Here is an 18,734-nt window from a genome sequence, read left to right as displayed (position 1 = left end):
TCTAGAAAATCATGAATAACAAGCATGAGCAATAGCAAGTTGTATCATGTTGTTTAAAATTGACCAAGTCCAAGAAAGTGAAAAATTTCACAAAATATTTGCTAAATTAGAAAAAAATATTTACTACTTGTTTTGGGATGAATATTAATCTGCTATCTATAACTGATTTAATTTACAATTGATTTAATTTAATTGTTTGTTTGTTAGTTTTAAAGTTTTTTAATTCCATTACATGCTATTTTAAAGTAACTTTATTTACTGGAACTGAGTTCAGATCTGACTGTTTCTTTTATATTTTCAAACTAAACAACTAATATCAGAATAACAGAAACTTTGTATCTAATGCTGACCTAGTTCCTGACTTTGATTGATTACCAGTGACGGTTTATAGCGAACAACTTTTAAATTTTTTAAAATATTCTTCAGAGTAAGATTCATAAAGTGAAATCAAGGTCATATCTGGCCTACATGTCAAATATCATGTATCAGTTGTTACAAACTCTGGAGGATTGACCCATATCTGGGCATCTGTTTTGGATTGTAGCTTGACTTATTATAGATGTTTTGAGAAATAATAGTCATTCTTGCTATAACACTGGAGACGTCCAAGTGTTTTATGTTGTGACCAAATTTTGGGCTAATTTATTTTATTTTTCTTCAAAATATTTGGATTGCAAGAGATTATTTTTCCCTGGAAATGCTTGTGCTCTAAATTAGTTCTTGGACAAAGACAATTATCGAAATTATACAGAATTCAAAATGGAATATTATTTTCTGTGATTCAACAAAGAACTGTTGACATATCAGTACGACGCTGACCACATCATACGTTATCACCTTCCATTTTGGATCTCATCAGGATTCGAACTCAGTTTCATTAGGACATTTTATTACCAGGACTTCCATTTTTTAATTCTTGGATTAATTTTGGACTTCATTCGTAAAACCGTTAAGTTCTTTATTTCATTTTTACCTTGTTTTTCTAGGGAAATAAATTAATTATTAAATTTTACAAAGCTTGATGTCTTCACTTTTTTCTTGTTACTTTTTGCAAGAGCCTAAACTTGTAACAAATCCAAATAAATCCAAAATCATGTGTGGATGGTTCAATTTTAACATAGATTTGGATTGTATTGACATCAGTTGTTGTATGGGAGCAAAATTTAAAAACTGGCAATACATAGTGGTGGCAAGGGAAGATAATGGCTAAGAGTTATTGTCATTTGTCTATAGTATATAGACAGAAAGACAATTTTTCATCTTTTAGTAGGGCTTAATTTGGGAGGTAGCAGGCTTATATCCCAATGTCAAACTATAATGGAATAAAGTTAACAAAAGAATGCAGCAATATTCTTTAAAATATGTTTGAAGATATGGAATTTTCTGTGACTGGTTTTCTTCTCCATCATCTACTAAATGGCACTTGTGTTTCTAATCTCTTTCTTCCTTCCTTCCTTTTTTCCTTCCTTATAAGTACTTACTTACTTTCAGGTATATCAAACATATTACCAATAATGAAGATTAAGCAGAAATGGTGAAGTTGTATGTGATAGTGATCATAATACTGTCTGAATAATTGCAAGAGACCTATCCAATAAGAAATTTAGGGAAGGAATTTTCCAGTGGATGACATATATGATACCATTACCAACCTTTTTGTGATTCGTGTTGCTCCAGTTTTTCCTTATGATCCCATCCTACAGCTGATTTGTCCATGTGGTCTTTCTGTACACCATACTTCCCTCCAAACCCAGTGGAATAGTCTGAAACCAAATGGTTGTAATCAACTGAGAATGTAAATGGAAAAAATGTGTTCCATTGAAAGCATACTACTACCTTTTAATAGCACTATTACACAGTATTCTGTTTGCACATTTGTGGAGCTCCTAACGTCAGCAACGTTAGTCATATTCTTATATATTTTATAAAGTTGCAGTTGAGAAAATCAACTAAAATAAAAAATATTTGACTTTCAAGGAATGTTGTTGACAACAACTATCTCTCATTATTCTTAAGTTAGACACAAGATGACAAGTTTTATAAAAGTCTGTGCAATGTTCAGGATAATTCTACCACATGACCACAAACAAAAGTAACGTTAAAGATCACATGATCAGACAATAAGCGTATGCATTTAGTGTGTGTAAATGTAATGTTTCAAATGTGTAGATTAAAATGGTGTGTGCTTATTATCACAATCAAATGCTATAAATGCAGAAACAAATAATCTAAATAAGTAAATCAGTTGACTATGGCATTTTTCATATTAATCAGCAACTGACTGACTGACTCATTGCTTGGCATTTGATGGCACATCAACACACAAAAGACTATTAGGCATTTAGACAATTTAAATAAAATGCCTTGTCCCAAGACATACTCTGGCAGCAAAAACAGGTTGTTCAGGACAGAATTTTAAACTAAGAACCACTTACTCAGAGCCCAACACACTATCCACTGACAACACAATATCCACTGACCTAACCCCAACCCCAACTCCAGACAGCAAATGATTTCTAAGGTCATGAGACTACAGATGGAAGACTCATCTATTTAACCCTATGGTGGTGCCAGTGATCACCCCTCATAAAATCGCAAAGGCAATCAATATTTTCAAATGAGAATTTATTTCAGTACTAGAAACATATCTGCTGACAACCAATTTATGGGCCTGCCCTGTTGTCTGTGGATTTTTTACCTTAAGTTGACAGTAAATCAATATTCTGTTAGTCTGCAAAAAGGAGAATACTAATCAATAATACACAATAACTAAAGTAGTACAGGATTCAGTTCCACAACTGGAAATTCCAGATGGCAGCCCTTGCCTGTAACACTTGATAACTATACATACAAGTATTTTTCTAAGCAAAATTTTGAGACTAACTGGGAAATTGTAGCACACACTCAGTTAACCTCAATTTTGCCTTATTTTGTGGTGGGATAGTATATTCTTTGTTGACACCAGATAAACAATAATACTGAAATCATGGGTAGAGCTTTACTCGTGGACTCTTCATTCCGGTAATTCTTAGAGGTTCAGGTGACACGTTATATCATATACTTTTTAAGGCATATACACAGATTAATAAAATCTACCCATGTATTAGCAACCCCAGTCTAACACGGACAAGATGACAGTTTACCTGGAAATCTGATGAAACTGTTGACCAAGTGTAGAATTTTCGTTGTAGCATCAATACATGTCATCTGATTGCAACACATTTTATATATTGTAAAAGCTAATATAATTATCTATAATGGGCATGTTTTCTTTTTATATCTTACACTATATTAATGGAATTATTACTTCATAATCAATGAAAGTAACAGATTTCATGTGCCATTGGAAAAAAGTGTTGATCATGCCGCAGTCGCATGACACCTCTCTTGTTTGTTACAAAATGTGAGTTATTAAAACTTCATGAAAATTCATGAAATTTTCAATCCAATCAGAGGAGATGTAAACAATTTGGTCATTGGTTGTAGCACGTTCCTGTGATATTCCTACACAACGAAATAATCCCTCAAACTTTATCCAGATTTGACCAAAAGTTTGGCAATTTAAATAAATGCATCATATATCATCAAACTCGGCATATTCCAAGCTTTATTTTGCTACCAAATTTATATATCGGAAACATTTATAAGCCAACCACAATGAGCATTGAATCTGTAAAACATCTGAATCTCCCAGTATTGACATTGTCCACCATATTTGAATTTTCTAATAACTGATAACAATGTTAACTTTTCCACAACTGCTGTTCCAAAACTAAACTTATTATTAATTCTGTACAAATTGGTGTGTCAGAAGAACATGCTAAGATAATTTTTTTTTATAGTTTTATCATATTAACGCTGGTTGTACGGTTTAGACAGTATACAGTCGTCCATTATAAATAGGCTCAAGTTGTCAATGCTGTAAATATCTGAACTGACAAACGTTTATCAGTTTTAAAATGTTAAACCTTATATTCATTATGTTATTGCATTTGTTTTGTAATGGGACATTGTCTGATGAAATAACGATAAAAAATCACATCACTATCAGACAAATGCAAAGTTTCGGTACAGCAATTCTTTTATTTTGACGAGCGTAGCAAAGTAATTACACGCACACTTAAAGCGGGTTCTTAAATTCCCAATGCATTGATAATATTTGATAGGATCAATAATGTTTTCAAAATACAAAACAAAAAAATACAAAGTCTGAAAGTGATACATTATTTTGCAGGTATATGATATTGAAGCGTTAGTTCTAAGTCAACGATGGCAGCATTGCCTGGTCCATTCTGCAAGGAGCTAAATATAACATCACAGGATTTAGAAGATGAAACCAACTTGAATCCTATTCATAAAATTAGGTCTTGCAACATTGTTTCAATGACAATTATGAATAAACATTGCATTTTTTGTTTTTGAAGTTGTTTTACATACATATGAACTATTGCTAATGTGATATATTTGTATTAAATTAAATGTCATAAAAGTTGTGACATGTTTATATGCTTTTCATTTACAAATGAAAATACTGAAGTCGGACAACAGATTTAATGAGAGCAATGGAATTCAGCAGGAAAAATGCAATCAGATTATCAAATTTCATAATAATAGCAATAAATAGGAAAGTTGTGACATTTTATGCAAAGAACATTTTACTTCGGTTCCATGACTGCCACATAATCTGAATACGTTTATATAAAACACAAATTCTAGAAATTTGTAAATATTTTTGAACTTAAAAGTTGCATAACTTTTCTTAAAATAGAGATATTTAAAAAACATTAAATTGTTTTGGAATACTGTTAAACAGATCTTTATGAAGAAATGAAGTGTTTGCAGTTATTTCAATGTCAGAAAAATTACTGGGGTTGATACATGTATATGGACAGGATAGGAAAATCTAAACCAAAGGGATGAGACTGTGCCCAGGAATGAAATGTGCCTTCCACAAATCATCCTCACAAGCATGGGGAAGACTACTTTTTCCACCCATCACAAACCATACTATCCATTATTAAGCTCTTTATAACTGACATGATTTATGCTGAATTTCAACAGGCATTAATTTAATATGACAGTGAAGGGAAAAGAACATCTGACAGGTATGTGCTTGGAATTGGTATAATTTGGCATGCAAACTTAGTTTCCAAAAGAGTTTCAGTGGCAATTGCTGTGACTGACAACAGTTTACATGATATTTAAGATTAAATGTACTTCACCATCAAAGTAATTCTAAATAAACCAATGATATGATTTAAGCATATAATTCTCCTTATTTTGCAGGATATAAACAGATGTTTCTTTGCAAATGCATACCCAATCATAATACCTAAGGAGAAGTACTACTACCTTACAAATCCAGCCCTCCTAAGTTAAAATCTTTTAGCCAAAAACCCATAAAGTTATCTGCCCATATAGGTGGTGACCCAGCAGAGTGATCTTCTCTAGGTACAGGGATTGGCTCCAAATCCCATGAATATCTCAGTTACTACTGGTGCAAAAAGCATGTTCTATATGCATGTGATGGGGTGGGGGGCTTGGAGGGAGTATGTGTGTTATGGATGGGTTAAGAATTTGGAAGAAGCTTATTTTAAGAGAAAAAAAATTCTTTCTTTTTTGAATACATTACCCTATCATGATATCAGCGAATAGATAAGAGGTGGAGGGAAATACATCCCCTAACCATGAAGAGGCCATCTCTGGTCCCATAAGGTATGTGAGACAGCTTCTAGGTAACCCAACTGGAGAAGACTATCTGTTGTGGAATAGCTTCAAAAAGGGCATATTTTCCCTCCCACAAATCCAGTGAAAGTTCTGAAGCAGCAATTTATAAAGCTGTCTAACTGGGAAAGGTGTCCTGTTGCACCACAGCTATAGGTCCAACAAGATCAAGTTGGGCCCTTTGAGGTGAAAGTTCTCTAAGATAAAGCTAGAAAATATTGACCTGAATCTCCATCCAATGCCTTGATAATATCAGTTAGAGAACAGTTCTGGTCAAATGCCATGCTTGTGGCAACTGCTCTAACCTCACGATGCATAGCAAATTGATCTGAGCTGGGGTTATTTCTTAATATGCATAGTGAATAACCCACATAATCCAGGACGAAATAGTTTGTGCCGATACATCTTCCAGTTTCTGTTTGAGAGGTAAAAATTATTGTGATCTCCCTCAACACAGGGCTCTGTCCTTGAAAGAAACCACATCAAAGCTCATACTGGATCTTGTAGGTGGTCTTGAGCTGAAGTGTCCAAAGTAGAGAGTGATTACAAAAGTCTGTTCTTTGCAATTAAAGAGGGTACCATCAAACTGACCCATCTTGTCAGAATTCTCTGGAATTCAGGTCCACTGATAAGAAATATATTTTGCTGATTCTTCCTGCTGTAGCTAATGCAAATGACGAAGCAGGCCTTGTAAGCAAGGCTAGTCAATGACGCCCTTGCAAGTGGGGGGATTCATGTGCGATATTGATCCGTCATGTTGGAACTGTAAGTAGATGGATCCACCAAGAAATGCATTACTGATTTCGCCTGCCAACTACCAAAGTTGTGAGGAGAACTAGTATCATAGGTGAACTAATTAAGGTCTTGAGAGCAGTTCAATTGGTCTTGTCCATCCAGGTTAATCCCCATGAAAAGTCCACTTGGCAAGGGTCCAGTGCCATTGGCCTGGTGAAATCCAAATCAGCAGAAGATCAGAAAGGTTATTGATTAGTGTGGTACCCTCTCTTCTATGATAGCACACTGTACTAGTTATCATGGGCCAGTAAGTTTAACTGTGATGAGTGCTAACTGTTTCTCATCAAAGAGCCTGGAAAGTTAGCTATAGTGGTAAAGTTTGCTGTTGATGCTTACAATAATATAATTTCACAAAAGTAAGAGTCACTTTCTTCTGTTTGAGCTCCCTCATGACTGGTAATGTCTGTTAATTCTAACAGTTTCTATAATCATAACAAATAGATGCAATTTTTCTACGCAAATTGATTCAAAGGATTTTTCTTACTCTCAAATATAACCAATAAAAAAATAAACACTATGCACAACCGTTAAAGCTCATGTGCAAGTTCATTTCAATAACACATACCTTTCTGTGATGCATGTTTCTCTGTTTTCCCTTGGTAATCAAAACCCACTGCTGACTGTAAATGGAATACACAATAATAATAGAAGGTTTTTCCACATATGTATATGCTTCAACATTCTTACCAATTTCTGACAGCATCCTACTGTTATGGCTGCAATATTTACCAAAAGTTTTAAACATGTAGTTGGTATAAATTAACCAAAATGATGTCATTTAATTGAACAGTTTCAGAACTCAACTTTCTCACCCAATCTGCATGTTAGGCTTACAACTATTTATGTGTAAGACATTTACAATGGGCAATAGTGTACCTTTTTCAACTGCGATTATATTCCTCGCTGAACATTGTTGTTGTTTTGTGGTTAATGCCATTTCTCAGTGCAAGATAGGCTATACATGTTGGACAGTATAACTGGTGGAGTAAGAACCACCAACCCACTGGAAAGTACTGGCAAGTTTTCTCACATACCCACATTGGCCAATCCCAAGACTTGAACCCACATGGACAGAGGTTAGATGGCAGTGATTGCTAAAGGTCAGCACTTCAGACCACTTGGCCAGCCAGGACACCCTTATTTGCTTTATGTCATCGAGCTCTTTTTATGATTTAGTTTGCAAGATATGTCTTTGTTGAAAACAGCCAATAATTTAGTTACAACATCCTTAGATTTTATTTAGTACTGTTACATGTATATGCAAAATGAAAAATATTGATAATACAATCAGAGGTATTGCCCAGACATGCAAATGTACAACATGCATGTTTATTCACACCAATTTTGTCAAGAGTGACAAGCAGTAAAGCAAACTAAGCCATTTAGATGTGTAAATGTTGCAGTCTCACATACACGACTGTATATATTTTTTTTCCTAATCGGTAAAGAGTAAACAAATGCAAATTTAAACTTATCAATATAAAGACATTTTAAAAAAATTGACAGTGGTATAACTACATTGATGGCTTTCATAGTCAATTTCATGCTTTTAATAGCATATTCCTCTATACCAAAACCATGCTTCATAACCAATATTATTTTATATATGATTGCATATTTAAAACTTTAGCAAAAACAGACTGACCTTTAACTCTCTTTCAGGGACCCAAGAGGAATGAGTCCAAATGTCAAACATATCAAATCCATTTTGTAGAAACATTTCCAACTCAGCAACTAACTTACCAAGTTAGCTGTATTTCCACTCAAGTGGAGAAAGAGTGTGATTCAGATGGTTAGATGAATGAACAGACAAAGGGTATCACAATCCCACCTGATGCTACAGAGTGGGTATCACAATCCCACCTGATGCTAGAGAGTGGGTATCACAATCCCACCCAATGTTACAGAGTAGGCATCACAATCCCACCTGATGCTAAAGAGTGGGTATCACAATCCCACCCAATGCTACAGACTGGGTATCACAATCCCACATGATGCTACAGAGTGGGCATCACAATCTCACACAATGCTACAGAGTGGGTATCACAATCCCACCCAATGCTACAGAGTAGGTATCACAATCCCACCTGATGCTACAGAGTGGGTATCACAATCCCACCTGATGCTACAAAGTGGGTATCACAATCCCACCAAATGCTATTGAGTGAGTATCACAATCCCACCCAATGTTACAGAGCGAATATCACAATCCCACCTGATGCTACAAAGTGGGTATCACAATCCCACCCAATGTGATGGAAAGAGTATCACAATCCCCACCAATGCTGATAGCAACCTGTTATAAAATACGTGAACAATTAATTATCACACAACACAACACACACAACTTATTTATCACACAAAACTCACCTTCATTTGCATCAGAACATTATACCATATAAATCATTTGTCACTCTATGGTGTAACACTCTGCAACATCACACAGCAATAACACTGAGTTATGTCACATCTTTAAAGTTAAGCAGGGCTGTACAATTTGGTTTCCTAAGTACTTGTCAAGGACATGACTTCTAAAAAGTGATTAATCATGGCTAGTTTTTTTTACTTGTCACATCTTTCATACTCCCACCCAATGCTACAGAGTGGGTATCACAATCCCACACAATGCTACTGAGTAGGTATCACAATCCCACCGAATGCTACAGAGCAAGTATCACAATCCCACCTGATGCTACAGAATGAGTATCACAATCCCACATGATGCTACAGAGTGGGTATCACAATCCCACCCAATGCTACAGAGTGAGTATCACAATCCCACCCAATACTACAGAGTGGGTATCACAATCCCACATGATGCCACAGAGTGGGTATCGCAATCCCACAAAATGCTATACAGTGAGTATCACAATCCCAACCAATGTTACAGAATGAGTATCACAATCCCACCTAAAACTACAGAGTGGGTATCACAATCCCACCAAATGCTACAGAGTGAGTATCACAATCCCAACCAATGTCATGGAAAGAGTATCACAATCCCCATCAATGCTACAGAGTGGGTATCGCAATCCCACAAAATGCTATACAGTATCACAATCCCAACCAATGTTACAGAATGAGTATCACAATCCCACCTAAAACTACAGAGTGGGTATCACAATCCCACCAAATGCTATAGAGTGAGTATCACAATCCCAACCAATGTCATGGAAAGAGTATCACAATCCCCATCAATGCTACAGAGTGGGTATCACAATCCCACACAATGCTCATGAGTGGGTATCACAATCCCTACCAATGCTATACAGTGGGGAAAACAGACAAAGGGTCTGTACATGTAAGGTAACAATTTCCTCCAAATGAATGCTAAAGAGCAGGGACAACAATCCCCACCAATGCTGATAGCAACCTGTTATAAAATACGTGAACAATTAATTTATCACACAACACAACACACACAACTTATTTATCACACAAAACTCACCTTCATTTGCATGAGAACATTATATCATAGAAATTGTTTGCCACTCTATGGTGAAACACTCTACAACATCACAGAGCAATAACACTGAGTTATGTCACATCTTTAAAGTCAAGCAGGTCTGTACAATTTTGTTTCCTAAGTATTTGTCAAGGACATGACTCCAGGACATGACTTCTAAAAAGTGATTAATCATGGCTAGTTATTTTTACTTGTTACATCTTTCATACTCATAACTCATCATTTGTCTAATGTCTAAGCTAGAATCTGCAAGGTAACATTTTTAATTACTAATGTACTCTTAATTATTAGTTATTGTTTTACTGTAATGTAATGTGCTCAATAATGTATTTACAATAACTATACCTGTAATCTAATGTGCTTAATAATGATTTTTACAATAACTATACATGTAATCTAATGAGCTTAATATATTTACAATAAGTATGCCTATAATGCAATGTGCCTAATAATATATTTACAATAACTATACGTATAACACAATGTGCTTAATGTTTTTACAATAACCATACCTGTTAATTTTGCATTTTTGTTGTTTAAACGAATGGACAATATAAAGTGCTCAAATCTGCCAGTGTAATATCAAATCTGTAAAAAAACAAAAGCCTAATATTTATTGTTTAAATTTGTCAGCTGTATATCATGTTTGTATAAATAAATGGCTAATATTTACTGCATAAATTCTCCAGCTTAAAGTTTCATTTCCTGTCCTTCCTTCTGAGGGAGTCTTGGTGGCTCAGTGGTTAGCATACCAGATTCACAACCAATAGAGTGTCAGATCAAATCTTCTAGCTGGACCAGCCTGAGTCAGCTACAAGCATTTTACTCCAGTTGCCTCAGCACTAATATGACCTATTTGTGTTGCTGTGCTGTGAAGCACCAAACCAAACCAAATCATAAAAGTGTTACAACTCTTGAACTCAGAACACTTGTTGCTCAGTACACAATTTCAGTCATAAAAATATATCACTTATAGTCTGTAATTAAGCTTCTTTAAGTTTATTTCTCTGTTACCATGTAAATTAATCACACATCTAAACATGCTAATGCTAATAAAAGCTGTGTAATTTTTGTATGCATGGTCTCATGAGTAGGCAACAGCTCACATCACCTCATGTCTTCATATTCTTCACAAAACCAATATAAATTCCACACAGGAAATGTAAGAATGGATTTCAATGCGCTAATAAACTGGGAAGAATCAAATGTACTATGAAGTTTTCTGGCACAAGTGTCCCACTACTGTGACAAACCAACCGATTACTGAGCTGGCTTAAAACAAAGTTTAAAACACATCATACCTTGATAAACATCACTATCAATTAGCTGACTTATCTATAACTTAATCAAACATTCTGTTTAATCTAACCTCAACATATAAACAACAATATTTGTGCAAACGCATCATTTATGTATGTTAAATCACATTTCTGTGCCATAATGACATATACTAAAAGTCAAATCTAAACTGCACATTATTGCAACTTGTCTGACAGAATAGACAAGTCATGATTATCAGGATATCCAAGTTGTATGGCCAATTATGTAAACTCATATTCATCTGACATGAAATAATCAAAATCACTGAATAACTATTACAACTTTATGGTATAAAACTAAGCAAAAACCATCAGGTTTGTAAAATTCAACAAACAATATACTTCCAGGAATTCAAAGTGAAAAATTCAAAATATTTATCACGAATGAAATCCCAAGTAGTCCTAAATGTCCCACCCCAAGTCCAAGAGTAGACAGAATTCAATGAGTTCCAATGGTTTTCTGAATGAACTCAAATTTTGAATGTTCTGATGTGCCAGTATCCTCCAATGTGATAATGTCTCAAGAGTCTTGATGTACAAAAATGATATAATCAAGAATGTCTTTAAATGAATTCATAGCAATTCCAAAATAGATATTTAGTCCTAAGTCTACGAGCACTTTTTAATTCCAATGAATAATTGAAATAAATAAATTCTCTCAAATAATGACTGAACACAACTAAATGACTGACTTCACTAAAGAGGTCAAGATAGGAATAATTAACTATTACTCACTATGTTGTATAACAAAAAATCTAGGACACAATTTCAGAACAAGAATGAGGGTCAGAAATTTATTTCTAGAACTTTCCAATGTAGGTTCTTTAACAGCAAACCAATCAGAAATCAGGTGACCTGGCTCAAATCCCATCAAATTGGTACACAAGATCACTTCTGCACCTTCCAGGGTCAAATGGCCACATTAACATGATTACCCAAACTAAAAGTGTAACCCATTATCATGAAACTAAATAAAGTGTTTACTAAAATAACCCCCATAATCTACAATCATGAATTAAAAATGAAACACAAAATACAGATATGCATAACAATAATGCAGTATACCACTCATCACAAACAGCTTGTGTTATATAGCATACTATTTAATTAATGTAAAAACAATTTAATACCAAATACCTCCTTTACATATCAAGTTCAGCCTTGATTATCTAAAATCCCTGGAAGACATGAATTTATTTCAAATTGTCAGTTTTTCAAAACACGTTTAGGTTTTACCTAACCAGTCAGCAAGAGGAACTAAATATATTCAGATGAACTTGTATTTGAAAAAGGTTCAAATAAATAAGGTTAAAGGAGACTAGAAATCAAAATTTTCCTTCTACGTATGTAATTCTCTACAGATTTTAATTCGACTGACATGTTTATAAATTAAATATCGTAAGCGGGTAGTGATTTTATTGCATGGAAGATACCACGATTCCGTAAATTGCCGAGTTTTTCCGAGTTTTAATGAGACGACAGATCACGTGGTACCTTGACGCAATACTAGCCAGTCCTCGAATACAAACATAAACATTGGCGAGCGAGGCAGACGGAAGGAGACCACATTTGGGTTGCACATTCAAAACTTGAATCTGCAGTCTGATATAATAGTTTATGTACTGTACTGGTCAGTGTTAAAACAATTTTTTTAGGCACAGGCCCCTGGCTGGTGACTTAAATAAACTCAAGCCCTGACTGAAATTCCACAAGCCCGGACAGTTCATACCTGTCAACTCTCAAGCCGGGAGAAAAACCTCCTGATTTTGGGGGTATTTCCTCATCTACATCCCGATCTCGTAATATCTCTAAATTTTTCGCAGCGAAGTCCCGATAATTACATTATGTCTGTCAATTTTCATTTGTCATAAGAAAAAACCAACCCCAAACCGTTTATAAATAGATATAACGTATGCAATCCACAGTCTAAGCTGCCACACTGCAGACATCGTAGTGGTATGACTGAAAAATTGTTAAAGCTACGTTAAAAATTCAAATCACACACACACACGTCTAAATCCGGCACTGGACGAAATAATTAATATCACACAACAGTTTTTTTCTTCTTTTTTTACTTCTTCAGTAAATAGAACGTGAAAATTACACATTATTCAAGTAAATTTCAGATGTTTTTAAACAACTACAACAGTACTATAGTATAACAAAATTAAAAAAATACAATTGTCACCAATTAGCTTAAATGAATGATCACTGTGAAATTTTCTATGCAAACAAAATCGCATCTCCATTTCCGCCGAAGAAACTTGGCCAGTTAACACCTGACATTCCCTCGACCGTATATGTAAACTTTAATTACCATGATTGATGCAGTATATGCGGCCCTAAAGAACTAATTCTGAATAAATATTTTGTTCAGCAAACAGTGTTACATGCATTAAGACTTAAACCTGAAGTCCATGGCATCGTACGTAACAACAAAATAGGCATCGTTTATTTTGGCAATCAATTGCTGGTGCTTACACACACACACACACACGGTCGAACAGGGTTTCTTTGAAGTATGTCCGAAGGGCAGTCCTTTTCACAAGATCAATGCAAGGATGGAGTATGTTCATTAGTCACATCGGCTTTATTGTTTGCGTACTTAAATCAAAACTTTAGCTATTTTGCAATTTAGCCAAAGCTGACCAGAATATACAAAATGGGCTTGTCCTGGGGGAATAATAAGGCGTATCACATGGAGAAAAGGTACGTTCCACCGGCGCTCGCACATTGGGGCAAGGGGTTGGGTCAATAGTCCCCCCTCCCCGTTTCTATGGTCAGCCATTTAATGTGAAACTTTGACCTCTTTTCTTTTAATCGCTGTTATTTAAACTGCCCAAGGAATAGTTTTATATCAGTTCCAATCATTACAGATTACCGTTTATACATACTAGATGTATACAATGATTTTTTTTTTAAATTTGTAATTTTTATAAGATTACTGAAAATTGTGTTTTCTCGAAACACGACAGGTTTAGAATATTATTTTTGGCAAAGCCTCCATTTGATTAAAATCAAATCTAAATTTCACCTTGGACAGTAGTGATTTGATTTAGATTGTGCCGTGTTAAGGCATGTATGTCAACACCTTGAAAATACATTTACTAATTTCACCAGCACGATCAAAGTTTCCTCAGGCAAACAATTTTTGTTTCGACAAGCCTGACGGGCACCTCATTTTGAATACAGGATGGGCCGGAACTAAAACCAGAGGGGCCCAGGGTGTCGGGCTATCCGATTTATTTTTAGCACTGCTGGTGTAGATAAAAGATCTGTGAAGTGATTGTTGCATTTTGTGGTCACTTACTCGGTCTTCTGCCTATTTTCGTAACTCGCACGTTCAGCACTTTCCCCAGGATTTAAAATATTCAACGTTATGTCTGGAACAGCGCCAACTTTTTGTCTAGGCCTAGCATTTGTGTATCCTTGAGCTGCCATTTTTTCAGAATCCCTCTCGTAACAGTTCTTTCAGAAATGTAACGAGTACATAGGGCTGTATGGTGTTGCTTTGAAATCGACTCGTTTGTAATAACGTATCCATTCTTTCATTATGCCTTTATCTTTCGGAAAAGAAAAAAAATGTTGTCCACTGGCTTTTCTTAATGTTTTATTACACCCGTAAGCAATGCAAAACGGTATTGTCTTTTACTCTGGCAACTCCCACTTGGGCTGCTGGAGTCGCTACTATGACGTCACATCCCGAAAGTAACCGAATAGGCGCGGAAATTTTGCATACGAGGTCACGGAAATTCAGCTCCTAGAAGATAGGCCAATATTTTAATATTGGCATTACGGTCGCAGATGATATTTCAGAATAAGGTTTACAGCTATAGTACCTTTATTATTATTCAATAATTCCATTGGTTTCTGGTCTCCTTTAAGCTATGATTTGGATTTAATCCTAATGTATGGACACAATTTGACCAAAGCAAGTACATATTTTAAGTTTTGTTGTGGTCACTATATTGATGTTGGTATTAGCAGACTGATTTTCATTACAATAAAAGATGTTATTTTAGCCAACCTGAAAATGTTTTGTTTGTTTTTTTTTAATTATAAGGTACTATAACACATCAAGGTTTTATCATCCATGGCAAATTGTGTAAAGTGCCTTGCATAAGGACATGCCACAGTAGCCAACCTGGGCTAATTTAATGGTAGAAATTGAACTAATATCCTTCTGGCAGTGAGTACAGTATATTAACCACTGAGTTCTGCTGCTCTGGCATGAAAATGAGATGTCTGACAGTGGGCTCTGATTCAATCCACCACTATATCTGCTCCCTTATAAGCTTGCAAACAACTGCAAAACAGTGTACACCAAGACTGGCCATTGCATAATGCAATGGGAAATCAAGGAATACACTGTTTGCTCCACTTATGATTTCAAACTAACAGCATTAATCCTTATCTGCAAATGCATTTTTGTGATGGCAAATCTGGGTCTATGCTTACGCAGTGGGATGCATGTTATACAAAGACAACAGGCCCAAGTGGGCCTTAGACCACACACCTGGCTGACATTTATCTAAAATGCAAGGACAGCTGGCAAAGAATTCTGAGTTTAATAGCAACATACTTCTGACATTTAAAAGCTTTATATTTGTTAGTAACAGCAGCCATATTGGATGCCAGATCAGCATCATTTGTGAAAGGACTTCATACAAAAGTGTTTCTAGTCTAATATGGTCAGATTCTGTTTAACTGATTTTTAGAAATTTTGTCTTTTTTTACAGTGAAGTTGGCAAATTTTATGGCAGCTCTGTATTGTTTATACTAACCTAAAGGCCTTTATTCCAGGATGATAATGGCCAAATTTGGTAAAATTCTGTTAGTCAGTTTTTGAAAGTCTGTTTCAAGTTTTTTTTATATTTTAGAAACAACAGTCTTATTTAACAGCAGATCAATGGTCTTTGTTTAAATCTTAAGACCTTTATATATACACGATTATTTTCTGTCACTAATTTAAAAGATGTAGTTTTAGGGTTTTTCTATTTTTATTAATGACAGTCATACTAGCTGAGAGTTTGACCTAATTTGTGTGAACTTGCAAGAGCTTTATGCCATAATGCTTTCTGTTTTGGTTGTTGTTTCTATTAAGCAATTTTCTAAAAGTTGCTTTGGGTTGATGGTTCTTACTTGGGTTTTCCTGGGTTCTTCCTTTACCATTTAAACTGGCAAACTGTGTAGCCTACCTTACACTGAGAAATGGCATTAAACCCCAAAACAACTTACGCTTGTACTCTATGGTCTATGACTGCCAATGTATAATCTTTATACCAGTACTCTATAATGACAATGTATTTCATACTTATGCTAGTACTCTATGTTCTGTAGCTGTCAATGCATAAAATGCTTTCACTAGTAATCTATGGTTTATTACTGTCAATGTATACAGTATTTATGCTAGTACACTATGACCTATTACTGTCAATAATATAATATTTATGCAAGTACTCTATGTTCTATAACTGTCAATGTATATACTATTTATCCTAGCACTTTATTTTCTATAACTGTCAATGTATATAATATTTATGCTAGTACTCTATGTTCTTTAACTGTCAATGTATAAAATGCTTACACTAGTATTCTATGATTTATTACTGTCAATGTATACAGTACTTATGCTAGTACACTATGACCTATTACTGTCAATACATATAATATTTATGCAAGTACTCTGTGTTATGTAACTGTCAATGTATAAAATGCTTACACTAGTACTCAATGGTCTATTACTGACAATGTATGTAGTACTTATGCTTGTACTCTATGGTCTATTATTGTCACTGTATATAGTACTTAATGCTAGTACTCTATGTTCTGTAACTGTCAATGTATAAAATGCTTATGCTAATACTCTATGTTCTATAACTGTCAATGCATAAATGCTTATGCTAGTACTCTATGTTCTGTAACCATCAATGTATAAAATGCTTACACTATTTCTCTATGATGTAATACTGTCAATACATATAATATTTATGCTAGTACTCTATGTTCCGTAACTGTCAATGTATATAATACTTATGCTAGTACTCTATGCTCTATTACTGTCAATGTATATAATATGTATGCTAACACACTATGTTCTGTAACTGTCAATGTATCAAATGCTTACACTAGTACTCTAACGTTTATTACTGTCAATGTATATAGTACTTATGCTAGCACTCTATGGTCTATTACTGTCAATGTATACAATATTTGTGCTAGTGCTCTAAGGTCTATTACTGTCAATGTATATAACACTTATGCTAGTACTCTATGGTCCATTACCGTCAATGTATACAATACTTGTGCTAGTACTCTATGGTCCATTACTGTCAATGTATATAATACTAATGCTAGTACTATATGGTCTATTACTGTCAGTGTATATCATACTTATCCTATTACTCTATGGCCTATTACTGTCATTGTATAAAATACTTATCCTAGGTCTCTATGGTCTATTACTGTCAATGTATATAGTACTTATGTTAGCATTCTATGGTCTATTACTGTCAATGTATACAATACCTCTATGGTCTATTACTGTCAATGTATATAATACTTATGCTTGTACTCTATGGTCTATTACTGTCAAGGTGTAAAATACTTATGCTAGTACTCTATGGTCTATTACTGTCAATGTATACAATACCTCTATGGTCTATTACTGTCAATGTATATGATACTTATGCTAGTACTCTATGGTCTATTACTGTCAAGGTGTAAAATACTTATGCTAGTACTCTATGGTCTATTACTGTCAGTGTATATAATACGTATGCTAGTACTCTATGGTCTATTACTGTCAATGTATATAATATTTATGCTAGTACTCTATGGTCCATTACTGTCATTGTATAAAATACTTATGCATCACTTTATTTCTCTGGTAACATTTATAATGAACCTAAAGAATTCTAAGTATGAAATGACACCTCTACAGAACTTGCTGGACATGAATATCAAGTCTGATGAAATTCACTGAAGGGTTGTAAGCTATATCACAGTAAGGAAAATGCTTACAGACAGGCTGTTGGACATAATGATAGCTATATCTGCACATATACTTGGGGATAATAAACAGTATATCTGCACCATAATTAACTTGGACTGACCTTGTCAACGCGGTCTGTCTGGACACCATATTTTCCTCCAAATCCCTTCGCCACATCTGTCTGACTACTGTGCTTCCCTAACTCAGCCTGGTATTCATGTCCCACTGCACTCTGATAATCAAAACAAGTCATTTAGTTTTTACAACGTTGTATTGAGGTTTTTCTGTAAATAAATGGACAAACAAACAAACAAACCATTAGACTATTTGCTTATTGTATTCTGTGTCAGTCTTAAAATACCATGGATGGGTTTTTAGTCATGACAGCAACTGTTTTGGGATGTGGTGGTTACAACAAGCCCTATCATGAAATATA

General features: G+C 34.7%; 1 protein-coding gene across 1 annotated transcript in view; it reads right to left on the bottom strand.

Annotated features, from left to right (window-relative positions):
- LOC149786183 (uncharacterized) overlaps positions 1–18,734 on the bottom strand; it is an 89,053-nt gene that overhangs the window by 40,987 nt on the left and 29,332 nt on the right. The window contains exons 5-7 of the mRNA XM_089976539.1: positions 18,420–18,530; positions 7,085–7,139; positions 1,653–1,763 (exon numbers count right to left, since the gene is read on the bottom strand). Coding sequence (XP_089832665.1) covers positions 1,653–1,763; positions 7,085–7,139; positions 18,420–18,530 — 277 coding nt within the window. The remainder of the gene's footprint in view (positions 1–1,652; positions 1,764–7,084; positions 7,140–18,419; positions 18,531–18,734) is intronic.

Source organism: Sinohyriopsis cumingii, chromosome 12 (assembly GCF_028554795.1).
Source record: "Sinohyriopsis cumingii isolate HCF-2022 chromosome 12, ASM2855479v2, whole genome shotgun sequence".
NCBI lineage: Eukaryota > Metazoa > Mollusca > Bivalvia > Unionida > Unionidae > Sinohyriopsis > Sinohyriopsis cumingii.
This window is presented reverse-complemented; position numbering and strand designations above follow the sequence as displayed.